The sequence below is a fragment of the Scyliorhinus torazame genome, chromosome 3 (genome assembly GCF_047496885.1).
Source record: "Scyliorhinus torazame isolate Kashiwa2021f chromosome 3, sScyTor2.1, whole genome shotgun sequence".
Taxonomy (NCBI): domain Eukaryota; kingdom Metazoa; phylum Chordata; class Chondrichthyes; order Carcharhiniformes; family Scyliorhinidae; genus Scyliorhinus; species Scyliorhinus torazame.
In genome coordinates, this window is record NC_092709.1 from 201,332,869 (window position 1) to 201,359,837 (window position 26,969).

The 26,969-nt window shown below is 46.0% G+C and overlaps 2 protein-coding genes across 6 annotated transcripts in view; both read left to right on the plus strand.

Annotated features, from left to right (window-relative positions):
* Positions 1 to 18,682, plus strand: part of LOC140408893 (PGAP2-interacting protein-like) — a 210,139-nt gene extending 191,457 nt beyond the window's left edge. For all 3 annotated transcript variants that reach the window (XM_072496741.1, XM_072496743.1, XM_072496742.1), the window contains 2 exons: positions 5,116 to 5,271; positions 15,874 to 18,682. In XM_072496741.1, the coding sequence (XP_072352842.1) occupies positions 5,116 to 5,271; positions 15,874 to 15,982 (265 nt within the window). In that variant the 3' untranslated portion in view covers positions 15,983 to 18,682. The remainder of the gene's footprint in view (positions 1 to 5,115; positions 5,272 to 15,873) is intronic.
* Positions 18,683 to 25,638: 6,956 nt separating this feature from the next.
* Positions 25,639 to 26,969, plus strand: part of dcun1d4 (DCN1, defective in cullin neddylation 1, domain containing 4 (S. cerevisiae)) — a 138,899-nt gene continuing 137,568 nt past the window's right edge. The window contains exon 1 of one of the 3 annotated variants that reach the window (XM_072496746.1): positions 25,639 to 25,740. In XM_072496746.1, coding sequence (XP_072352847.1) covers positions 25,722 to 25,740 — 19 coding nt within the window. In that variant the 5' untranslated portion in view covers positions 25,639 to 25,721. The other 2 variants (XM_072496744.1, XM_072496745.1) reach the window with 2 other exon arrangements.

Below are 26,969 nucleotides of genomic sequence, written 5' to 3' on the forward strand. Positions count from 1 at the left end.
AGGGGAGACCTTTCGCCAGGCTGTCAAGGCCCTCAGCCAACTGGTCTGGCCCTGACGGTGCTCGGGCAGTGGCTGGGTCCCAGAGACCCTACTCTTAGGGGGCATTGATCGCCTGAATGGAGGGTGTCCAACACTCACCTCCATCTCTAGCGAGCCCTGGAGCTCTTGCACTCCCTTCTCCGTGTTTTTACACGAGTGATATCTCTATGGCCCTTTTCAAGTCCGAAGATGGTTCAGCCAGCAACTTACGTCGGGATGTATGTTTTTGATTCTACTCCCAAGGCATCTTCAGAAGGGATGGCCCATAATCGCACTGCTCGGCCGGCTTGCGAAGGCGCAACAAAAATTCTGTGACTGACTCCTTCAGGGCTTATCTGGCAGTATTGTACCTTTGGACAATTACCAATCATTCAGGGTTATAGTGGTCCGCCACAAGTACCACCAGTTCATCAAATGTTTTGGAATCTGGTGCTGCAGGGTCAGTCAGGCTTTTGATGATGCTAAAGGTAGGGCCCTACAGGCAGTCCGGTGTATTACTTTCTGCCGGTCATCCTCTATAATGGCATTTTCCATAAAAATGTACTCATTCGCTCAGCGTACTGGGCCAGTCTGATATACTTGTGTCAAAAACATTGAGCCTCCTGAGGAGCGGCATTTTTAATCAGTCCTGACTGTTCTCTGCAGCGAGATTCAGCCGTGGTCTGGACATCCAGAATTGCCGCCTGTAGTTCAGTTTTTCCTCGTCGCCAATATTACAATCACAGGAGTTCCGAGAAGGATACAAACAGTAAGGTTTATTCGACAAGCCAAAGCAAAGCCACATAGCAGTGGGGAATACATCTGGCCCCAGCCAGGACCATCCGAAGATGCTGGTTTCCTTCCTGGCAGGCTTTTATCAGTGGGTTTTAACGAGCCACGCTGTTAGACCTCCACCCCTCAGCGGGGGATCTTGTATTCCATGAGGGAGCTCGTATTCAACAAGCCCTGTGGAGATCAGTTGGGTTGTCCGCGTGGGTTATTACATGAAGGTAGATCAGGAGACTTCAACAGCAAATCAATTTCAATTATTTTCTTTTTAATTTGCTGCATTAGTGAGTAGTGTGGTGGTGGGGGAACAGAAGAGCCATTATGAATTAAATGATGTAAAGAGTGCAGCTTCCTATGGTCTTGCTTGAGCAAATCAAATGGTAGGCATATTTTCTACTACAACTGTTTGTCTTTGTATGCGTGAGTGGCTATGATCTCTCCACTCTTCAACAAGTAGCCATGCAGTCAAGGATACCACTTATCCCCCCTTTCTGATTTCCCTATGCATAGAACCATTATGAACTAATCTCTACATTCATGGGGTATGGAACACAAAATTCTCCTCTATGCAGATGACATCTTAATTATACCAACTTTATCAGTTACCTTCGTAACTTAGAATCACACAACATAGAAGGAGTGGCTTCTGGTGTCAATCTAAAGATGAATCCCCTAAAGTTATTATTTACTTTTTTAAACCCTTGCTGCCTCTCTACTGTAGTGTTTCCCTCCCTTCTTTCCCTTTTTCCACATCTATAATAATAAACCAATTGGAAACGAAAGAGTTTGTTGCATTTCATCCAGGAGATTTTCTTCTTTCCCAGAAGATGGTCAACATATCTCTTCCTCAGCTGTCATCCTATTCTTTTCTATCTTACAGTCCACAAATCCATGTGTTTCCCAACAGGAAACCCTGGATGAACAGGGATATTCAGTTTGTTAAAGTCTAGGTCTGAGGCGTTCAAGTCAGGCGACCCTGACCTACACAAGAAAGCCAGATATGAAAATGAAAAAATGAAATGAAAATCTCTTATTGTCACAAGTAGGCTTCAAATGAAGTTACTGTGAAAAGCCCCTAGTCGCCACATTTCGGCGCCTGTTCGGGGAGGCTGGTAAGGGAATTGAACCCGCGCTGCTGGCCTGCCTTAAAAGCCAGCTATTTAGCCCTGTGCTAAACCAGCCCCTATGATCTAAGGAGATCCATCAAAGATGTCAAAAGACAGTACCGGACAGTACCGAGTCCCAGACTAGTCACGAGGACTCCTGTCAACTATGGCAAGGTCTGCAAGACATAACGGGCTACAAGATTAAGGCATGTAAAATCGCCGGCTCTAACGCACCCCTCCCTGATGAGCTCAACGCATTCTATGCCCACTTTGAGCAAGAGGTCAACGAGAGCACGCCCTCCACCCAGAAGCTTCGGATGAACTTGTATCAGAGATCACCATTGCAGATGTCAGAGCAGCCTTCTCGAAGGTCAACCCACTGAAAGCCACTGGCCCGGATGGGCACTTAGGTCTTGCGCGGATCAGTTGGCAGGGGTATTCGCAGAAATCAACGTCTCTTTACAACAATCTGAGGTCCCTATATGCTTCAAGAAGACAACCATAATCCCTGTACCAAAGAAAAGTCAAGCAGCGTGCCTCAATGACTATCGTCCAGTGGCTTTGGCATCCATCATTATGAAGTGCTTCGAAAGGTTAGTCATGGCACAAATCAACTCCAGCCTCCCGGATTGCCTTGATCCATTACAGTTCGTCTACCGGTGCCACAGGTCCACATCTCCCTGGCCCTGCACTCATCCCTGGAACATCTAGATAACAAAGACACCTATGTCAGACTCCTATCTATTGACTACAGTTCAGCCTTCAACACCATTTTTCCTACGAAAATCATCTCCAAACTCCGTAGCCTGGGCCTCGGCTCCTCCCTCTGTGACTGGATCCTGAACTTCCTAACCCACAGGCCACAATCAGTAAGGATAGGCAACCACACCTCCTACACAATCATCCTCAACACCGGTGCCCCACAAGGTTGTGTCCTCAGACTCCTACGGTACTCCTTATACACCTATGACTGTGTGGCCAAATTCTCTTCCAACTCAATTTTCAAATTTGCTGATGACACCACCGTAGTGGGTCGGATTTTAAACACTGATGAGACAGAGTACAGGAATGAGATAGAGAATCTGGTGAACTGGTGCAACGACAATATTCTCTCCCTCAATGTCAACAAAACGAAGGAGATTGTCATCGACTTCAGGAAGCTAGTGGAGAACAACCCCCTGTCTACATCAATGGGAAAAAATAGAAAGGGTCGAGAGCTTCAAGTTTTTAGGTGTCCAGATCACCAACAGCCTGTCCTGGTCCCCCCATGCTGACACTATAGTTAAGAAAGACCACCAACGACTCTACTTTCTCAGAAGACTAAGGAAATTTGGCATGTCAGCTACGACTCTCACCAATTTTTACAGATGCACCATAGAAAGCATTCTTTCTGGTTGTATCACAGCTTGGTATAGATCCTGCTCTGCCCAAGACCACAGAAAACCACAAAAGGTCGTAAATGTAGCCCAATCCATCACGCAAATCAGCCTCCCATCCATCGACTCTGTCTACAACTCCAGCTGTCTTATAAAGGCTGCCAGCATGGGCAGCATGCACCCTGGACATTATCTCTTCCACCTTCTTCCGCGCAAGACCTAAGTGCCCGTCCGGGCCAGTGGCTTTCCGTGGGTTGACCTTAGAAAGGCTGCCAGCAAGGGCCCATGCACCCCGGACATTATCTCTTCCACCTTCTTCCGTCAGGAAAAATATACAAAAGTTTGAGGTCACGTACCAGCCGATTCAAGAACACCTTCTTCCCTGCTGCCATCAGACTTTTGAATGGACCTACATGGTAATAAGTTGATCTTTACTCTACACCCTAGTTATGACTGTAACATTACATTCTGCAGTCTCTCCTTCCTCCCCTATGTACGGTATGCATTGTTTGTACAGCATGCAAGAAACAATACTTTTCACTGTATACTAATACATGTGACAATAATAAATCAAATCAAAATACTTTTTCCCCCAGTCTGAGCATGAAATATCTCCAATTGTTTCTCCGACTCATTGATTTTGAGATCTGCATTGTTAAAAATTCTTTGAACTGTATTTCTGCTGGGCCATCATGAACTGCAGAAACTCCTACACTGCGCTTTAACTATTCCAGCATGGCTAATCACTAAAAGCTCAAGCTTCGGGTTGCTCCACAATGACACACAGTGGCCAGTGCCTGCAACTGCATTCAGTACATGCACTCATTCTCAGTTTACCTTAGTCTACTCCTGCCAAGTTTCTCTCTGTCTTGGCTCCCTTAATGATTCTACTGCCTTGCTCCCATAATTTGGAGAACTGGAGCTCTTTCCCCTTATTCTGGCTGCTGGAAAACAAGTGACATTTAGAGACTGGTAGAATATCGAAACATAAGCTGATGAATGGGTGGCTAGTTGACTTCTGATAGGTGTGGGTTGACTGGATGCCTGTTGCCTGTCCTGGCATCCAAGATATATATAACTTAGTGATGTCTTTAGAGTGGTAAATTAGTTGTTAGCTTACTTTCTGGTGATAGCTGACCAGCCTGCTCCAGAAAAGTCCAATCTGAGCCCAAGATCAGATCCATGATCTGAATCTGCCACCAGTGTATCCAAGTTTATGCGTTATTTTTTTAGCCAAAAGATGGGAGATTTTTCCCTGACTTGAGGCTAATTAAAGCATTCAATTACACTATCATAGATATCATAGAATTTACAGTGCAGAAGGAGGCCATTCGGCCCATCGAGTCTGCACCGGCTCTTGGAAAGAGCACCCTACCCAAGGTTAACACCTCCACCCTATCCCCATAACCCAGTAACCCCACCCAACACTAAGGGCAATTTTGGACACTAAGGGCAATTTATCATGGCCAATCCACCTAACCTGCACATCTTTGGACTGTGGGAGGAAACCGGAGCACCCGGAGGAAACCCACGCACACACGGGGAGGATGTGCAGACTCCGCACAGACAGTGACCCAAGCTGGAATCGAACCTGGGACCCTGGAGCTGTGAAGCAATTGTGCTATCCACAAGGCTACCGTGCTGCCCCTGTCTATCATCCTAACTATCATCCAGCTAAAGCAGCACACACTGGGTATTAACTTCTTTTTAAGAAAAAGTCCCTACTACACTTGTTATTTTAACTTAATTTGTCTGTCAAGATACCTGTGCAACAATGCACAAATATTCCTGATTAACTCACTAGAAAATATTTACCGTTACCTTAGGTTGGGCTACGCCCGCATTTCTCATGGTGGTCTGAGTGATACAGAAGTCCAGTTGGCGAAGTTTCGGATTCCTGATGATCAAAATCATTATGAAGACAATGATGAAATTGAAACTGATCCTACAAATGTGCCTGAAGAAATTCACTTTAACCCCAGGTTAGTAGCAGGGAATATTGCATTGTGGTTAGCACATTGGGAGAGGTTTGCAGAGAAAGAAGAGGAATATTTGATTGTGTAATATAATTGGATCTTCATTCAGCCAGTTGCCCTCCCTCCATGTGCTTAATTTTATTTGTTTAAATTCCCCAGTAGGGTAAGAGATGGAACAGGAATGAACGAGGGAGCGTGGTGAGGAGAGATTTCGCCAGGTTGCCTATCAGCTGGGTTATTGAGTACAGGAGTTGGGAAATCATTTTGCAGCTATATAAACCTTGGTTAGGCCGCACTTGGAGTACTGCGTGCAGTTCTGGTCACCAAACTATCAGAAGGACATGGAAACTTTGGAGAGAGTGTAAAGAAGGTTCACCAGGATGTTGCCTAGTCTTGAGGGTGTTGGCTATGAGGAGAAGTTGAATAAACTAGGATTGTTTTTACTGGAAAGACGGAGACTGAGGGGAGACCTGATAGAGGTCTACAAAATTATGAGAGGCATACACAGGATGGATAATCAGAGGCTTTTTCCAAGGGGGGGGGGGGGGGGGGAGAGAAGTTACAATGGGGCACAGGTTCAAGGTGAGAGGGGGAAAGTTTAAGGGAGATGTGTGGGGAAGTTTTTCACGCAGAGAGTGGTAGGTGCCTGGAACGTGCTGCCAGAGGATGTGGTAGTCATTTAAGAGGCATCTGGATGGGTTCATGAATAGGGAGGAAATAGAGAGATACAGACCGAGCAAGGGCAGAAGGTTTTTTTTTTAGTTAGGGCATCATGATCGGCACAGGCTTGGAGGGCAGAAGGGCCTGTTCCTGGGCTGTACTTTTCTATGTTCTAGAGGGGTGCCAGGCCAAATGCATCATGTGAAAAAAATAATGAGATTTGAGAGTTCTATCATGAAATCATGAATGAGGTTTAAGTTTATTTAAAAATTACATGTCTCATGATAAATTCACCGCGATAAATGCTTCTAGGTTGTGGAAGATTAGTATGCTTTGGGTGCACTGTTCCAGTCCAATAAGGGCAGGAAAACTGGTACCTTAATATCTGTGTAGTAATACCTAATATTGAATACTTGCTCCGATTAATTTTCATAGCCAGTCATTATGACCACAGCAGATGTTAGTTGTTGAGCAAACCAAATCCCAGGGGGCAACTTGGTTTATGGACCACAAGCTTTTTTTTGTATTCTGAAAACGAGAAGAAAACTACCGATATCAGCAAAGAATTACAGTAACACTTTGGGGATTTTAAATAGTAAAAGATGTATGAACAAAATGCAAGATTACAATTACACAGTTAAAATCTTACAAAATGTACCCCGAAAGAAACGCACTTCACCAGACCCACAAGTAACTGCCTTCCAGGCAACAGTCCCTTATTGATGTTTAAATCCAGTAATATTATCCAAAGCAAATCTGCTGTTACTTTAGTACAGCTGTACCATACAGCTTTTCATTGTCTTCTGCTCTGTTGTGGAAATCCAAGAATACTGAGAAACAAGACTGCTTTCTGAAACCCAAGACTTTTCTGGCTTCACTGGATGGCTGTTTCAAATTTCGCACAGAGCTGTTCCCAGGAGTTTTTCCCCCACACAGCCAGCCCAAATCAGCTCAACATCTTTCTATAAATATCCTTTTTCCCCTTTCATCTTCGATTCCATTGTCCTCAGTGCCCCATTGAACTTAACTTTTCCAAAATTCAAAATCTTTCATGTTTTTCCTATTGCCTCTCCTTTTGGGTCAAGTAAAATTGAATAGCCTTCCCTTGCTTACTTATGAACCTGTTGCAAGTTGCAAAAGCCTCAATCCCCATTAAATTTGACAGCTGAAAAAGTAAGCCCCTATCTCCTAAGGCTAAACTTTAAACTACTTATTGACTTTTAAATTCACTTGACCCTGGCTTCAATACAAATGCATGTATTTGGCACCTTTATTCCTTTTCATCTAATTCTCCCAGACAAGCTGTCTCCGTTAACCTTCCCCCAACTTAATTAAATCATTACCCACACACTTTACAGAATAACATAATATTCTCCAAAAACATTTTTTAAAACATCCATCTGTACAATGGGAAATCTTTTTTCTAAATATGTGATGCACGATCAATTACACAAAGAGAGTTGAATGCAACGGAGGCTTTATTACACTAAGACGTGTGGCCTCCTACGGCAGCTGGCGAAATGGCTGCTGTATGGGGAGCACACATATTTATACTCTGCCTACGGGCTGAGCCAGCAGGCAGGGAACTACCCCCGTACCTGTAGTACAGGGCTTTACCACAAATCACCTAATATATACATCAGTGTTGACTGCCACATTCACCCCCTGTTAAAATTGAGTCCGGCGGGGGTGGTGGAGAACTATATACAAGTACATGTTTTAACTACAGAGAAAAAAATGGAGTCCCAATCAAGTTACAGGTTCAGTCGGTCCGGAGCCTTGATCTGGCGTTGGGAGTGCCGCAGTGGTGGCGGCGATTCCGGTGTCGGTCTGGTCCTCGGTGACTCCGGGAGCATGCCGAAATCCTCGTCATCCTCGGGCGTGGGCAGGGGGAGGACGGATTGTCCTGGGGCGGGGGCTGCCCCGGGGAAGGGGAGGGTGGCGCTGGGTCGGAGGGGTGTGTGTGTGTGTGGAACCAGCTGGTGCCAGGTCCCTGAGGGAGACAGTATCTTGGCAGCCGTCGGGGTACGCTACGTAGGCGTACTGCGGGTTGGCGTGGAGTAGCTGTACCCTTTCAACCAACGGGTCCGCCTTGTGGAGTCATACGTGCTTACGGAGGAGTACGGGTCCTGGAGCTGCAAGCCAAGTCGGGAGCGACACCCCGGAGGTGGACTTCCTGGGGAAGGCAAAGAGACGTTCATGGGGTGTGTCATTAGTCGCAGTGCATAGGAGCGACCGAATGAAGTGCAGTGCGTCGGGGAGGACCCGCTGCCAGCGGGAGACCGGGAGATTTCTGGACCGTAGGGCCAGCTGGATGGCCCTCCAGACCGTCCCATTCTCCCTCTCCACCTGCCCGTTTCCCCGGGGGTTATAGCTGGTCGTCCTGCTCGAACTGACGCACCTCATCGCTCATGAATGAGGATCCCCTGTCGCTGTGGATGTAGGCGGGGAAGCCGAACAGAGCGAAGATGGTGTTGAAGGCTTTGATGACGGTGGCAGACGTCATATCAGGGCATGGGATGGCGAAGGGGAATCTGGAGTACTCATCGACCACTGAGGAAGTACGTGTTACGGTCGGTGGAGGGGAGGGGCCCTTTGAACTCCATGCTGAGGCATTCAAAGGGGCAGGATGCCTTCACCAGGCGCGCACGGTCTGGCTGGTAGAAGTGCGGTTTGCACTCTGCACAGACCTGGCAGTCTCTGGTGATTGCCCAGACGTCCTCGACGGAGTAGGGCAGATTGCGGGCCTTGATGAAGTGGTACAAATGTGTGACTCCCGGGTGACAAAGGTTGTCGTGCAGAGTCCAGAGTCAGTCCACCTGTGCCCTGGCACATGTACCTCGGGATAGGGCATCGGGGGGCTCGTTGAGCTTACCGGGGTGATACAAAATCTCATAGTTGTAGGTGGAGAGCTCGAGCCTCCACCTCAAGATTTTATCGTTTTTGATCTTGCCCCGTTGTGTGTTGTTAAACATGAAAGCTACCGACTCTGGTCAGTGAGGAGAGTGAATCTCCTGCCAGCCAGGTAATGCCTCCAATGCCGCACAACTTCAACGATGGCTTTGGCCTCTTTTTCGATGGAGGAGTGCCGAATTTCGGAGACATGAAGGGTTTGTGAAAAGAATGCCACAGGCCTGCCTGCGTGGTTGAGGGTGGCTGCCAGAGCGACGTCTGATGCATTTCTCTCGACTTAGAAGGGGAGCATCTCGTCGACTGCGTGCATCGCGGCTTTGGCGATGTCGGCCTTAATACGGTTGAAGGCCTGATGAGCCTCGGCCGTTAGGGGAAAAAGAGTGGATTGGATGAGTGGGCGGGCCTTGTCCGCATAATTTGGGACCCACTGGGCGTAGTAAGAAAAGAACCCCAGGCAACGTTTGAGGGCCTTGGGGCAGTGGGAGAGAGGGAGTTCTATGAGGGGGCGCCTGGGGTCAGGATTGGGCCCCAGAACTCCGTTCTGGACCACATAGCCGAAGATGGCTAAGCGGTTTGTGCTGAACACACACTTCTCCTTGTTGTAAGTGAGGTTGAGGAGAGTGGCGGTGCGGAGAAATTTGGCACGTTTGGCGTCATGGTCCTGCTGATCGTGGCCGCAGATGGTGACATTGTCAAGGTACGGGAAAGTGGCCCGCAGCCCGTACCATTCGGTCCATTTCCCGTTGGAAAACCGAGACCCCGTTGGTGACGCCGAAAGGAACCCTGAGAAAGTGGTAAAGGTGGCCATCTGCCTCGAAGGCAGTGTATGGGCGGTCCGCCTTACGGATGGGGAGCTGGTGGTAGGAGGATTTAAGGTCCGCAGTTGAGAAGACCCGGTTCTGTGCAATGTGATTGACCATATCAAATATGAGTGGGAGGGGGTATGCGTCGAGCTGCGTGTACCTATTGATGGTCTGGCTGTAGTCCACGACCATTCTGTGCTTCTCCCCAGTTTTCACCACTACCACTTGGGCTCTCCAGGGGCTGTTGCTGGCCTCGGTGATGCCTTCCCGAAGCAGTCGCTGGACTTGGGACCTGATGAAGGTCCTGTCCTGGGCACTGTACCGTCTGCTCCTGGTGGCGACGGATTTGCAATCTGGGGTTAAGTTTGCAAATAGGGAAGGTGGGTCGACCTTTAGGGTCGCGAGACCGCACACATTAAGGGGTGGTAGGGGCCCGCCGAATTTCAATATTGGGCTCTGGAGGTTGCACTGGAAGTCCAGGCCGAGTAGCAAGGCAGCGCAGAGGTTGGGGAGGATGTAGAGGCGGAAGCCGGTAAACCCCACGCACTGGACAGTGAGAGTGGCTATGCAGTATCCCCGGATCGCCACGGAGTGGGACCCGGAGGTCATGGAGATTCTCTGATTGGCGGGGTGTACCGCAAGGGAGCGCAGCCGTACCGTACCGGGAGGAATGAAGCTCTCAGTGCTCCCAGAGTCCAGCAGGCAGGAGATCTCGTGCTCATCGATTTTCACGTTTGTAGAGGCAGTTGCTAGGTTGCGTGGGCGAGACTGGTCAATTGTGACCGAGGCGAGAAGCAGCTGATCGTCGATGGCGGCAGACAATGGGGTGCCCGGGTCCTGGTAAGATGCCAGCGCCCACGAGCCGCACGCGTGCTGTGGGGGAGACAAGATGGCGGCACTTGATGTTCCTGGGGAGGACAAGATGGCGGCGCCCACGGGCCGTACGCGGTGGGGGTTGAACAAGATGGCGGCGCCCACGGGTTGAACGTGGTCCGAGGAGTGGAAGATGGCGGCGCCCACTGGCCGTGCGTGGTCCGGAGGGGAAGATGGCGGCGCCCACTGGCTGTACGGGGGGGGGGGGGGGGGGGGGGGGGTCGGAACAATAGCGGCGACTGAACGGGCCTGGCACACCGCCGCAAAGTGCCCTTTCTTGCCACAGGCCTTACAAAGGGCGCTCCAGGCCGGGCAGAAGTAACATTTGAAGCCCCTGGGGTTGGTTGGCTGCCGTGCGGCACAGGCGTGGAGTTTGCTGAGGGGCCCAGATGGGGCGGCCGTCTGCGGAGTCCACAATGCGTAGAAGGGGTGGGCCGTGCGGCCGGGGGTGTAGGCCTGGATGTTGCGCGAGGCGACCGTCAGCGAGAGCGCAAGCTTTTTGGTTGCCGCGAGGTCGAGCGTGGCCCCTTCTAAAAGACGTTGGCGGATGTAATCTGACCCTATTCCCGTAACAAAAGCGTCCCTCATAAGCAAGTTTGAGTGTTCCGTGGCCGTGACGGCCTGACAGTCAGTCTCCGACTAGGGGAATTAGAGCACGCCAGAAGTTTTCTACTGACTCACCAGGGAGTTGACTGCGCGTGGAGAGGATGTGTCTGGCGTAAAGCATGTTAGTCCGCTGAGTGTAGTTTTCTTTCAGTAGCGCCATGGCTTTGTCGTAGTTCGGCGCGTCCTGGATAAGAGGAAAGACGCTAGAGCTCAATCGCGTGTAGAGGATCTGAATCTTCTGAGCTTCTGGAATTGGGTCTGGTGCAGACCTGATGTAAGCTTCGAAACAGGCTAGCCAGTGTTCAAAGTCCTTTTTGGCGTTGCCCGATTGCAGGTCCAGCTGCAGGCGACCCGGCTTGATGCAGAGGTCCATCTTCTGAAAAACTTTAGTGTAATAAATTGATGCACGATCAATAACACAAAGACGAGAGTTGAATGCAACTGAGGCTTTATTACACTAAGATGTGTGGCCTCCTACAGCAGCTGGCGAAATGGCTGCTGTATGGGGAGCACACATATTTATACTCCACCTACTGGGCGGAGCCAGCAGGCAGGGAACTACCCCCGTACCTGTAGTACAGGGCCTTACCACAAATCACCTAATATATACATCAGTGGTGACTACCACAATAAGGCAGTTTGTTTTCTCCATTGGAATGTTTTAGGATTAGATTTTTTTGCTTGTTTCCCTTGCTCAGTCATCTCACTAACTTTTAATAGACTTGGCTAAATTATTTCTGTGATCAATAAATACACTGGACACATGTATTTTGTATCCCTTGTGTTCTGCCAGTGAAACTTTAGATTTTATTTTCAGCCTTAACAATTACAAGATTTACGTAAGAAGGATCATAAATGTGATGTTTGAAAACTCATTAAAATTGTTTCACTCATCAATTTCCTAAATTAACTCGGGGAAAGCACGGAGCATAGGCTGACGGGTCAAGTGTCAAACGGAATTGCTAATGTGAAGCCTGGTCAATTTTAATTTCCAGGCCCCATTTAAATAAATATGGTCAGACTCCCTCAATATGCCAGCATCAACACAATCAAATTGATAGGCAGTTGGCGATACACAGAAAACTTGGGCCAGGAGGCATTTACGGTTTGTTGAATCCAGGAGAAAATTCCTGCTCATAGCCCACCTTCTATTCCACGAAGGACGTCTTTGAAAAATAAAAATATCCAACCTGTTCTGGGTCTGCTGTTCCTCACTGCTGGGATTCTCTGGCAAGTCCAGCTGTACTTGCCATCCTTGCTGGTTGTGGTTAAAGTGTAGTTAGGCCTAAATTTACATAATCAGACTTTAGAATTTCAATGAGGGCCTCGTGTATGACATAGCACAGGGTGGATGTGCACTGTGGAAACATGCTAACTCCACCATTTCATAATTAAAATTAGTGATTTGGTATAAAAACTGCATTAACATAAGAACTAGGAGCAAGAGTATGCAATTCAACCCCTTGCATCCGCTCTGCCATTCAATACGATCATGGCTGATCTTCTCTCGGCCTCAACTCCACTTTCCTGCCAGTTCTCCATAACCCTTTATCACGATTAAAAATCTGTCAATCTCCTCCTTAAATTTACTCAATGTCCTGGCATCCAGCACATTTTGGGGTAGTGAATTCCACAGATTCTCTTTTGAGAGAAGTAATTTCTTCTCATCTGTTTTAAATCTGCTACCCATTATCCTAAAATGACTTCTCATTCGAGATTTCCCCTCAAGAGGGGCATTATTCTAAACTCGAGAGAGTACAGGCCGAAACTAATCTCATGAACCTCCTCTGAACTGCCTCGAATGCAACTACATCCCTCCTTAAATAAGGGGACCAAAACTGTACACAGTACTCCAGGCGTGGTCTTACCAGTGCCTTGTACAGTTGCAGCAGCACTACTCTACTTTTATACTCTATTCCTTTGGCAATAAAGGCCAAAATTCAATTTACCTTCTTTTTACCTGTTATACCTGCATACTAATTTCCTGTACAAGGCCACCCAGATCTCTCTCCAGTGAAGCACTTTGAAGTTTCTCTCCATTTAGATAGTAAATTGCCTTTCCATCTTTCCAACCAAAGTGGATTACCTCACACTTATCCACGTTAAACTCCATCTGCAACATTTTGGCCCACTCACCTCACCTATCTACATCCATTTGTAAATGTCTTATTTCCCCAGTGCAACTTACTATGCCACCTATTTAGTGTCATCTGCAAATCTGGCTATAGTACCTTCCATCCCTAATAATAATAATAATTGTTTATTGTCACGAGTAGGCTTCAATGTAGTTACTGTGAAAAGCCCCTAGTCGCCACATTCCGGCGCCTGTTTGGGGAGACCGGTATGGGAATTGAACCCGCGCTGCTGGCATTGTTCTGCATTACAAACCAGCTATTTAGCCCACTGTGCTAAATCAGCTTCTAAGTCATTAATATATATTGTAAATAGTTGGGGCCGAGGGCTTCTGCATTACCTGTTACTATTGGGATGGTACTAGTGTACTTCACTGTGAAAACTGAGGCAAAATATCGATTCAGCGTCTCCACTATTTCTGTATTCCCCACTATTAACTCCCCAGTCTCATCCTCCAAGGGATCAACATTCACTTTAGCTACTCTTCCTTTTTATAAGCTTATAGAAGCTTTCTCTATCCATTTTATATTTTGTGCTAGTTTTCATTCATAATTTACTGTTGCTCTTTTTGTTACTTTTTTTACTTTGTTGATATTTAAAAGTCCTCCCTCCGCCAAACATAAACAAATCTTTGACAAAGGGGCATCCAGATTCGAAACGCTAGCTCCCTTCTCTCTCCACAGATGCTGTCAGGCCTGCGATTTTCGAGTATTTTCTGTTTTTGTTTCAGATTCTAGCATTCGCAATAATTTGCTTTTATAAACAAATATAGATCGACTTAGTTTAGAAACCTCATGTGTGGCTCATTCAATTTCTAATAGGTCTGGGCTCCTTACAAAAACAAGATTACTGCCTCTGAAAAGGCTCTACAGAAACTTATTTAAAACCATACATATTATGTCTTAGAAGACAGAGGATCTTGGTTTGTGGAGTCGATGGATGAGACAGGATTCTGGGAGAAAAATTGTTCAAGGTGGCAGGGCAAGTTAAGCAAGGAATTAAGGTCAACCTTTGTAAACATTTTGGTTAAGCCTCAACTGGAGTACTGTGTCTAACTCTGGGCACCACACTTTAAGAAGGATATAAAAGCTTTAGAGGGGCTGCAGAAAAAATGTACAAGAATGGTTCCAGGCATGAAGGACTCCCGTTAGGTAGGTAGATTAGAAAATCTGGGGCTGATCTCCAAAGAGATGGTTGAGAGATTTAATAGAGGTATTTAAAATCATGCGGGGTTTTGACAGAGTAAATAGGGAGAAACTGTTCACGCTGGTGGAAGTGCTGAGAACCAGCTAACATTGATTTGAGGTGAATAGCAAAAGAAGCAAAGATGACATAAATAAAAGCTTATTTATGCAGCATGTCGCTAGAACCTGGAACGCACAACTGATGTACAACAGAGAGGTGGAGGCAAATTCAACTGTGATTTTTAAAAGGGTAATTAATTATCTGGAGAAAGAAATGTGAAGGGCTACAGGAAAAAGGCAGTAGAGCAGAACTCCGATTTACTATTGCAGAGCCGGCACAGACACGACGGGCCAATGACCTCCCCCTGTGTTGTAACCAGTCCAGTGTCTCCAGCTGCTTGAGCTGAGGCATTAAGCATGAGGGGCAGTTCAAGTTATGGCAGGCATCAGGGAGGCGGAGAGTTTCCTGGATTTTATGTTACAAGAAGCGGCCACCCCAAGGCAGTGGGGTTCAGGCTAGTAGATGGGTGCATTTCATCGGTTGTGACCATGTAAGGGTCTAGAATCTGGTCGACAGAGAAAAATTGAAGTGAGGCCTGTGGAAGTATGTTGTATTATTGAGCCTAAACCTGCCTTGCTACCTACCTGGAGCTTGAAACTGTTTTGTTGCCCACCTTGCCTGGAACCTGAAGCTTCCTTGCTGCCTACCTTGTTTTGCCTGAAACTGCTTGCTGCCTGCCATGTCTGGAAAAAGGTGGAAAATGGTGAATTGATCTGGACCCATTGTTGTTCACAATTTACATAATTGATTCAGACTTGGGAATTGGAACAAGTTTTAAGATTTGTGGAGGACTCGTTAATGCAGAGGACTATGACGAAATACAAGACGACAGCAATACATTTGCAGAAAGGTCTAATTGACAAATGAGCTAATGAACTTCAGTATGAAGTGTAGATTGGTATATTTAAATCGAAGATAATGGAGGCAACTTAATCCTTGGTAGTAAAGTGTTTAAGTGGGTTGAGGAGCAGTGGGATCTGAGTGTACAGGTATGCAATTCATCAGAAGTAGCATTCATAAACAAAAATATAAAATAAAACAAACATATTAGCTGGTAATTTATGTCTTTGCTGCTTTTGAGACTTTTCTGTGTGCAAGTCGCTTGCCATGTCAGTCAGTGGTTGCACTTCAAATTTACTGTGCAAGAATTTAGGATGTCCTTTCTGCAATGTTTCTTGAAAGACGTGCTTGTTAGGTGATTTGGACATTCTGAATTCTCCCTCAGTATACCCGAACAGGCGCCCGAGTGCGGCGAATAGGGGATTTTCACAGTAACTTCATTGTAGTGTTAATGTAAGCCTACTTGAGACACTAATAAAGATTATTATTGTTTTCTGAGACACTGTATTAAATTAATACTATTATTGATTCCTAGATTTGGATCATTTATGATTGGACACAACAGTGAACACATTCACCACTTCCACATGAACACACCAAAGTACTTCCTTCAGTATAATAAAAAAGAAAAATTGTTAATATAGATGTGATTGCACTAATAATAACATGCTGATGTTATACATAGACATCCTATTTGGAACACATCTGGAGTATTCCTGCATTTAAGGATAGTTGTATTACTGTTGATTAAAGATGGTATTGTTTGATGGCAAGATCATAAAAAGCACGTAACCAAAAAAGGTTATTCAGTTTTATCATAGACTCTGCCCCATCTATTACAAAATTGAGCAAAACTTCACAAAACATAGATCACCTTACAATCTATATTGGGTTTTCACTGTTTCTGTTTCTTGACAGGACTTTCTTAGGATCCCAATAATTTAAAAACTATGTTCCATATTCAACTTGATATTTATTCTTATAACCGTAAAACTTGATCCTAATGAGATACTCAACCAACTTTTTGGTACTAATTTACATGGTTAATTTTTTTTGGCAGTCTATTCATCTTACTAAAAGCAAAATTCATTCTAACCTAATATTCATATTTCATCTGAAATAAATGCTTTATATAATGCAAAGTTATTGCCGAAATGAATCTTAGTTAATTATGAATAATATTGAAACTAATCCAGAAATATTAATTATCACTACATCAAGAGTACCTGCTCCTGATCGTGCCACCCTTACAATCTGGGTGGAAGTGAATACATTGGGGAAAGGCAGGATTTGGGCTGGCCTGGAAAAAAATTACTTCAACTTGCTTAATACAAACATATGAAATAGGAGCAGAAGTAGGCCAGTGATACCTACTGTTCATTGAGCAAGCCTGTCTCCTGTAGCTGAAGGGGAAAGAAAATGATAAATACTGGAGATGGTTCTTTCAGTTTTACACTAATAGTTACTCTGAAAAATTTAGATTTTAAAAAAGCACCACTAACTTCCGAGTACTATTTTAAAACACCCAGACTGAGCCAAGCACGGTACACCCCCCGCATCACCAAGGGACCAACCCACCCCGCATGACATTCCCACCCACTAGCATGGAATTCCCTTATCCCCACCCTTTCAACCTGACCCCTACCGACCTGACCGGCCCGAGCCCCCACTGTCTGAACGAACACCCCCCTCCCCAGACCCCACTGTCCACACCTGCAACATCCCTGACCCCCACATCTCATTCACTTACCGTAGAACTTACCATCTCCTGTTCAATGGGCCAGTAAACTCCCCTGCTTTACAGCAATTTATGTTGTAAAAGGTGGGCGTGTCCTCCTTCACTCTGCTCCTTTTGCACTTCGCCGCTGGAACCGGGGACACACTTCGCTTCTTCAGTTCTACCCGGCCCGAATCAAGAAAGTGAGGCGCTTTTCATTTTAGGCACAGGGAAGCCGCCACAGAGTGGCAATCCACTGCTAATTGCCATTCCAAGGAAGTTACTGCCATTCCAAGGAAGTTACTGCCATTCCAAGGAAGTTACTGCCATTGAGCAGACAATCTTATTTCCAGACATCTGACAATGCTATTCCAGATTCAATAACTAGTTTAAAACAGTTAGGTTAGGAATAGGTTGTGTGTCTGACCTTTTGGTTAAGGATGTTATGCAAATAATCCAGGAATACAGAAGAAAATAAATGTAATAATATTTTTTTAAAGACTTATCTTTTCTTCCCAAAACCCTAAAATAGCCCTACTTCAACTCTGATGGATTTACCTCAAGTTTTATTTATGATGTATTGCTGATGGTTTCTTTACTTCATTGGAGAAACCTCTCACTACAACATAGCACCTATGTTGCACTTTGTTTAGGCTCTCAAAGATTGGATGGGATATTTATAAAAAAAACATTTGTAAAATTCAAATGAAAAAGCATAGTGTCATTGATCACTGAATTGGTAGTAAAGGGGTATTATGTCTGAGTTAATACCCAAATAAAATTAGATTAGGAGGTTTTATAAATAGCAAACATCTGTCAGAATGTGAGGTCCATTACTGCGAATGAAACAATTATTTCACTTCTAACAGCAAAACAGATTGTAGGAAAAGATTTTTTCTGCATGTTATGCTTAACATAATCATAAACTAGTTCTTTTCAAACAAGTATGGAATTCTGTTATAACTAAAAGTAGTAAATTTGAGAAAATAACGGAAGAAATTTAATATTCATTTGAATGATAGAAAAATGGAGATCTAATCAGTGGACACACTGGCCTTTAAAAAGCATGACTGTAGGTAGAAAAAGGGCCCCAAGGGATTGGTAGTTTTATTCAAAGAAACATTGTATTCAAAGAATACAAGAGATTACTTAGTCACAGCTGAAGCAAACCTCATTTGCAAACCACAAAAAAGGTGCATTGGAGTTTCATGAGGCATTATGCCACTGAAGGGATGGCTCAGTTTCAGTAAAGGAAGTAAGAATTCACTGGAGTAGAAGATGTTCCAAACTTTGAAGGCAAATAGTGAAAAATGTGTTCCATTGACCAGTGAACTGGTAATAAGGGGTGTAGAGTCAGTTAGCACCAGAATCAAACAAGATCAAATGTTTATTTTTTTAAAGCAGTGTGATATTAAAATATGGGATCCATTCATGTAAGTGGCAACTGAAACAAAGTCAATTGTGACATTTAAGAGACTATTGAATAAAGAAAAATATTAAAAGTTAATGGGGAAAAGCAGGGAATTGGATTAATGTTGGTAGTCTAAGAGGGGTACGAAATGTATTACACTGTGTACTGAATTTCTAAAAATCTGTTATGTCCTTTAATAAAACTATTTGAATTTTATGTTACCAACATGCGTTCCATTGAAACATATACATTTGCTCTATGTTCCAAAATACATAATCTACTTCTTTCTTTTACAAAACTGCATATTGTTTTTGTCTTTAAAAATTAAGCAGCATTATTGGTCACAGACAGTCAGATAATGGAACAGTTAGCTGGCTATCTTTATGAAAGTTCATTCCACAATTTTCAATTTAATCTTTCTTGTATTTTCTGTCCCTGATTTTATCTCAAGTTATTATATCAATTTTGCATACAATTCCCCCCATTTTAATTTGTTTTCTTTCCGGGATGTGGATGTCGCTGGCTAAGCCAGCATTTACTGTCCATTCTAAATTGTCCTGAGAAGATCATAGTGAGTTGCCTTTCTGAACTGTGGTGTCGGTGCATCCACGGTACTGTTAGGGAAGAAATTTGAGGGTTTTGACTCAGCAAGTAAAGGACGGTAATATATTTCCAAGTCAGGATTGTGAATAGCTTGGAAGGGAACTAGCAGGAATTGAGGTCCCCATGAGTCTGATATCCTTCTCCATCTAGTTGGCAGCAATTTTGGGTTTGGTAGGTGTTGTCCAAGGAGCCTTGGTGAGTTCCTACAGCGCATGTTGTAGGTGGTACACACTGCTGCCACTGTGCGCTGTGGCGGAGGGGTGAATGTTTGTAGATGGGGTGTCAATGAAGCCAACTGCTTTGTCCTGGATGATGTCAAGCTTCTTGAGTGTTGTTGGAGCTGCACTCATTCAGGCAAGTGGAAAGTATTCCATCACACTCCTGACTTGTGCCTTGTAGAGGATGGACAGGCATCGAGTCAGGAGATGAGTCCCCCTGCTCAAGACTTTTTAGCTTTTGACCTGCTTTTGTAACTACAGTATTTATATGTCTATTCCAGTTCAGTTTCTGGTCAATGGTCTGACCATGACATCTGTGCTGAGGCAGTCATCCTTCTATACTGCTCAGAAACATGGACTACATACAGACGCCACCTCAGGTCTGTGGAGAAGTATCATCAACGCTGTCCAAGACTGATACTCTACATTAGCTGGGAGTACTAACATCAGCGTCCTTGAAGCCAAGAGCACCAGCAAGGAGACTATGATCATCCGAACCCAACTCCGCTTAGCCGACCATGTGCTTAGGATGGCAGAGTCCCGACTACCAAAGCAAATTTCTTTGCCCAGCTCAAGGAAGGCTCCCAAACAAGAGGAGCATCAAAGACATCCTGAAGGCTTATCTCCAGAAATGCAACATAGACGTCAATGCCTGGGAGACTGTTGTTCAGAAGAGACCTACTTGGAGAAACCTTGTGATTGAAGGGACACAATTCTTTGAGAACACCCGACGGCAAAAGAAGGGCCGGAAAAGGAGCCTGAGAAAGGAATACCAGCGATCGAATCCAAAGACTAATCCCACCACCTGGAAACACCAGCCAAGTGTGCAGTCGAAGATGTAGCTCTAGGATCGGGCTCATCAGCCACGCAAGGACTCACAGAACCCATAATAATAATAATCACTTATTGTCACAAGTAGGCTTCAATGAAGTTATTGTGAAAAGTCCCTAGTCGCCTTAACCCTTACACGGAGTTTCTTCGGTGGACAATCATACTCGGTAGTGAGTGATTACCGAAAAAGAAGAACCCCCAGGATGTTGATAGTGGGGGATTCAGCAATGTTAATGCCATTGAATGTCAAAGGGTGATGGTTAAATTCTCTCTTGTTGGAGATGGTCATTGCCTGGCACTTGTTTGGTGGGAATGTTACTTGCGTTTTGTCAGCACAAGCCTGGATATTGTCCAGATATTGCTGCATTTGGATATGGACTGCTTCAATATCTGAGGAGTCACGAATATGATGAAAGGAATGACGAAGCAGCTGACGATCCTTGAGCCGAGGACACTTCTCTGCTGCAATGTCCTGTAATTGAGATGCTTGACCTCCAACAACCACAGCCATTTTCCTTTTTGTGCCAGGTACGCCTCCAACCAGCAGAGTTTTCCCCCTGGTTCCCTTTGATTCCAGTTTTGCTAGAGCTCCTTGATGCCAAATTTGGTCAAATGCTGTCTTGGTGTCAAGGGCAGTCACTCTCACCTCACCTCTTTTGTTCAGCTCTTTTGTCCAAGTTTGAACCAAGGCTGTAATAAATCCAGGAGCTGAGTGGCCCTGGTAGAACCAAAGTCCTGACTTGTAACTATATCATCGCTCCTTCACTGATGCCATGTCAATAACATGCAACTCCCTTCCTACCAGTACTGTGGGTGTACCTATGGTTCGGCATCACCTTCTCAAGGACAATTAGGGATAAGCAACAAATGCTGGCCTTGCTATTGACACTCACAACTCATGAAAGAATTAAAGGACAAATGTGTACAGTATATCTGTCTTTATCAAAGAAAATGCTGCCAGCCAGTGAAAGGTGGTAGTTGAGACACTGGATGGGCTAAAAGCTCATAAAGAGGAAATATTAGAATGGCTGGCTGTACTTAAAGTGGAAGTCACCAGGGCTAGATCAAATGCATCATGCTACTGAAGGAATACAATATGCATAACATAAGTTTGATTAAGTGCTTACAGTTTTGGGTATAACACTGGAATGAAAACGTTTGCAATGTTAAATATTAAACATATTGCAGTAATCTTAAAAAATGATGAGGGTGCTTAGTACAGGAGGGTACAAAGAAACAGCCCATATTATATTTCTAAATGGAAACTGACTTAACAATTTCAGTTTAAATTAATGTGCAGCTCATTAGGCAAAATAATTAGATACTTTATCATGCTACATGCATATATAGTTACACAGAGTCATAAAAGGTTAACAGCACATCTTGGGCGGAATTCCCCCCCCCTCACGACGGGTGGGAGAATCGCCGGGGCACCACGCGAGTCTCACCACGCCGTCCCGGCATCCGCACGCGATTCTCCCCCCCCAAAACCGGCGCGGCGAGATTCACAGCTGGCCGCTCGGAGAATCGTCGCTCGCTGTTTGTAACGGGCGAGGGGCGATTCTCCAGCCCGGATGGGTTGAGCGGCCTGCCCAATACGACGGGTTCCCACCGGCTCCGTCCACACCTGGTCGCTGCCGGTGGGAACGCTGGGGGGGGGGGGGAACGGACGGACTCAAAAGGGGTCTGGCCTGCGATCGGTGGGCCGGCCTCTCTGAAGGAGGACCTTCTTCCGCTGCCCCGCAAGATCCATCCAAAATCTTCTTGCGGGGCTGGCAACCGCGCATGACGTCATTTACGCGGCGCCGTTTTTACACGCCGCGCGTAAATTACGCAGCGCCGTTCCTAGCCCCCCGGGGGCGGGAGAATAGGGGGCTGGGAACGGCCGCCGACGCCGGAGTGAAACATTCCGGTTTTCACTCCGGCGTCGGCACTTAGTCTCCCGAGGGAGAATTGCGCCCCTTGTCTGTGCCAATTAAATAAAACAAGCCACTCAGCCTAACCCACTTTCCAGCATTTGGTCTGTAGCCATGCAGATTACACCTTTGAGGTGCATATCCAGCCACCCTTTAAATGTGTTGAGGGTTTTTGCCTCTACTACCCTTTCAGGCAGAGAATTCCAGACCTTTACCACCCTCCGGGCGAATTCTTTTCCCCTAATCTCCCTTCTTTTAAAAAAAATACAGTTAGAGTACCCAATTCATTTTTTCCAATTAAGGAGCAATTTAGCGTTTTCAATCCACCTACCCTGCACATCTTTGGGTTGTGGGGGCGAAACCCATGCAAACACGGGAGAATGTGCAAATTCCACACGGTCAGTGACCCAGAGCCGGGATCGAACCTGGGACCTCGGTGCCGTGAAGCAGCAGGGCTAACCCACTGCGCCACCGTGCTTGCCCACTAATCTCCCTTCTAATCTTATAAACATATTGGGGTGTTAAACAAGGCTGAGTGGCAATCATGAGCTAGTTTGAAAATCGATCTGAGCAAATTAAACCCATGTATATTTTAAAAGAACAGAAAATCTGACCAGAAGACGGTGCTCCTTCTCCCGACATACAAGCGGAAACTTAAATGGGAGAATCCGGTTAAGAAGGTCATGCAATGCTGGTTCGAGGCAACGGAAGATCTCCTATGCGACTGCTTGGAGTCAGTGGACTGGTCCATATTCAAGAACTCAGAAGGAAACCTAGGTGAGTATGCCACCACCGTCACAGACTTCATCAGTAAGTGTATCGCTGATTGTGTGACAAAGAAGGTAGCACGTGCGTTTTCCAACTGGAAACCATGCTTTATCCGGGAGATCCACTCCCTATTGAAGTCCAGGATTGAGGAGTTCCAAGACAGGCGACCCTGACCTCTACAAGAAATCTAGGTACGACCTCCGCAAAGCCACCAGGGAAGCCAAAAGACAATACTTGACTAAGCTAAAGTCACAGATTAATGACACAGACTTTTGTCAGTCGTGGCAAGCCTTAAACAATATAATGGGCTACAAAGCAAAGTCGGGTTCAATCTCTGACAACAGAGCACCCCTCCCCGATGAACTCAATCATTATATGTCCGTTTCGAGCAGTAAACCAACACACCGTTGTCAATGGCCCGAACAGCCTCGACACACCCAAACCTACCACCACAGCACCAGAAGTCAGAGCAACCTTCTTGAAAGTGAATCCATGGAAAGCAATGGGTTGTGACGGAGTTCCTGGTCGTCCACTCAGATCCTGCGCGGACCAACTGACGGGTGTGTTCGCAGGCATCTTCAACCTCTCCCTACTCCGCTCCGAGGTTCTCATCTCCTTCAAGAAGACATTATCATACCAGTGCCAAGGAAGAACCAGGCAACGTGCCTCAACGACTACCATCCGGTGGCCTTGACACCTATCATTATAAAGTGCTTCGAGAGTTTGGCCATGAGACGCACCAACTCCATGCTTCTAGAATGCCTTGATCCACTGCAATTTGCATACCGCTACAATCGGTCCACAGCAGACACTATCTTCCTGGCCCTTCACTCATCCCTGGAGCATCTCAACAACAAGGACTCCTACATCAGACACCTATTCATTGACTACAACTCCGCCTTCAACACCATAATCCGAGCCAAGCTCATATCCAAACTCCAAAACCTAGGACTCGCTTCTCCCTCTGCAACTGGATCAACTTCCTGACCCATAGACCAACAATCAGTAAGGGTAAACAACGACACCTCCTCCACGAGTCCTCAATACCAGGGCCCTGCAAGGCTGCGTACGTAGCCCCCCCACTGTACTCCTTATACACACACGACTGTGTGGCAAAATTCAGCTCCAACGCCATCTCCAAGTTAGCTGATGACACACCCGTAGTGGGTCAGATCTCAAACAACGATGATTCAGAGTACAGGAGGGAGATAGAGAACCTAGTGGCAAGGTGCAATGACAACAATATTTATCTCAATGTCAGAAAATCTAAGGAGCTGGCCATCGACTTCAGGAAGTGCAGTGTCGTACACACCCCTGTCTGCATCAATGGTGCCAAGATGGAGATGGTTGTCAGCTTCAAATTCCTAGGTATACACACCACTAACAATTTGTCCCAGTCCACCCACGTCGAAGCTATGACTAAGAAAGCACAACAGACCTATACTTCCTCAGGAAACAAAGAAAATTTAGCATGTCCACATTTACTCTTACCAATTTTTACAGATGCACCGTAGAAAGCATCCTATTTGGCTGCATCCCAGCCTGGTACGGCAACTGCTCAGCCCAAGACTATAGGAAATAGAGAGTCGTGAACACAGCCCAGTCCATCACGCGAAACCGCCTGCCATCCATTGACATTGGAGCGGCACGGTGGCTACCACTGCTGCCTCACACAGCAGGGACCCAGCTTTGATTCCAACCTCGGGCAACTGTGTGGTGGTTGCACATTTTCCCCGTGTCTGCATTGGTTTCCTCCCATAGTCCAAAGATGTGCAGGTTAGGTGGATTGAATATGCTAAATTGTCCTTAGGTGGGGTTACAAGGATAGGGTGGGGGATAGGTCTTCGGTTGGGCTGGTCTTTCAGAGGGTCAGTGCAGACTCGATGGGCCAAATGGCCTCTTTCTGCACAGTAGGGATTCTATAATTCTGTCTACACCTCCCGCTGCCTTGGGAAAGCAGGCAGCACAATCAAAGACCCCTAACATTCGGGTTATTCTCTCATCCAACCGCTTCCATCGGGCAGAAGATACAAACGTCTGAGAGCACAGTCTAAGGTTCAAAAACAGCTTCTTTCCAGCTGTTACCAGACTCCTGAATGATCCTCTTATGGACTGAACTGATCTCTCCACATATCTTCTCTACTGTTGTTGCACTATACTCCGTATGCTTCACCCGATGTCCATGTGTAATGTATTTACATTGTGTATTCGTCATATGTCCTTTGTTTCCCATGTATGGAACAATCTGCTTGGTCTGTACACAGAACAAGTGACAATAAATCTAAATCCAAGAATCAAAATACCTCACTTTTTTTTTGAACTAGAGTGATTAATGGTCCCATCAATGGAACTCGACAAATCATTGCTGAGTTGGAGTAAATCCAAATTCAGATTTATTGAAAAGTGTAACCATAGCCATGACCTCAACTGCACAATCCAGATAAACTAGTTCCCCCCAGTACAACAGGCCCCTTGACCTACATTCTAACTGTTGCTCGGATAGGAGCCCATTCCTATTATTTACTGCAACGACGAGGTGGCAGCTTCATTAGAAAAATAGTAAAAGATAGCCGGGGGTAAAAATAACAAGCCGACACCACCCATATATCAGAAATGAAGAGTGCGAGCCGCTTTGCTTCAAAAGCGCACACCGCAAGGCCCGGCAATCGAGGCTGAATTGAGGCATGAGCGTTCCCTCGCGCGCGCAACCGCCCCCGTGTGAGGGAGGAGCCGCGCTCTGACCATCAGGCCGCCCTTTCAGCGGCAGCCAATCGGACGCCGTCTTGGGAATTGCGTACGGCGGACGGGCTGGATAGCCAATGGGCACGGGGCGGAGGCGGGACTTCCGTTGTTACTGGCTGGCTACCGGCACTAGCGGAGCGGTTGTCCAACGCGTTCTGAACCATCCCCGCATTGAAAATGCACGCGGATGCAGTCAGTAAGTATCTAAGGCTCGGTACCGGCCAATGCTGTCCTGATGGTGCACACACACGGCTCTGCCTTCCCAATGTCAGCTAGTGAACGGGCACGTAAGCTCATTTGTTTTTGTTTACATTCGGTGCTGGGTATTCTCTTTTCCCAGTTTCTATTGAATCGAGATGTTTCGTGCCTGGCAGAAAAGAGGTGACGCAGTTTCTCCCGTGTCTCCCTTAGAAAAGCCCCTGGACAGATTGTGTTTTGTTATCTCCTTGCTGGTGGGCTGTCGGTTGAAGGTGAGGAATGGTACAGTGATTAATTGCGGTGATACATTTAGCCAAGGTGGCGGCATTGGTTTGCTTTGCGGCGATGAGTGTGCCTCCCCTCCCCTCCCCACCCAGTGCGGAAAACCTTGTTAACTCTGCTGAGAAGCTGACTGGGTTGCATTTATTTCAGGATGTCAGGGGCAGGCGGGCGGGGAAAGAGGAGGTATACGTCAGCGCGCATGCGCGACGTTCGTGATGTGTTCTGGGAATTGTAGTTCTGTGACGACACGTTCTGCGATGACGTGGCTGGTGCCGTCACAAGGGAACTGCAATCCCCAGACCTCCTTGCGCGCTGTAACCTGGGGAAGTGTTTTGAAAGCTCAGTCAGGAGCACAGCTCCTTCCCAACTCTGATTGGTAGACTGGCCCTCAATACTCTGCTCTCTCCGGGCCGTCGTCATCTTTGGTCAGCCACCGTGTCAGTCATTAAAATCAATCTATATTTTTCTTCGCAAATTGCTTGTACTTTAAAGACATATTTGCTTTTTTTTTGAATGCGACTTATTTTAAATTACACTGTCCGCCATTGGCATATTCACCCACTGGCTTGGCTATGCAAGATATGGTGATAATTCTGCGGTCAGGTCAGTTGATTTCTTCTGCGATTAACATCTGACAACAAATGTTCTAGTTCCGTTTATTTGTAGAAATTTGTCATGTGGTTTAAAAGAGCAATATCAATTCAGTTGGACCCACCCTGATTGAAAATGATTCTTATTGGTGTTGTGCAGCCTTGTTGGATTTGACTTGGTTGGCTCAACCAGCTTTCACTAGGAGCAAAGTTGAACATTCACTAATTGTTTGAGCTAGGTTGCATGTTTGTCTGTACTGTAAGAATACAGTACAATCTTTTGTGCTAAATTGGAGTCCTGATACTTAATCACTACAGTAGCAATGAATATAATTGTAATTCTTTATTTCTTTTC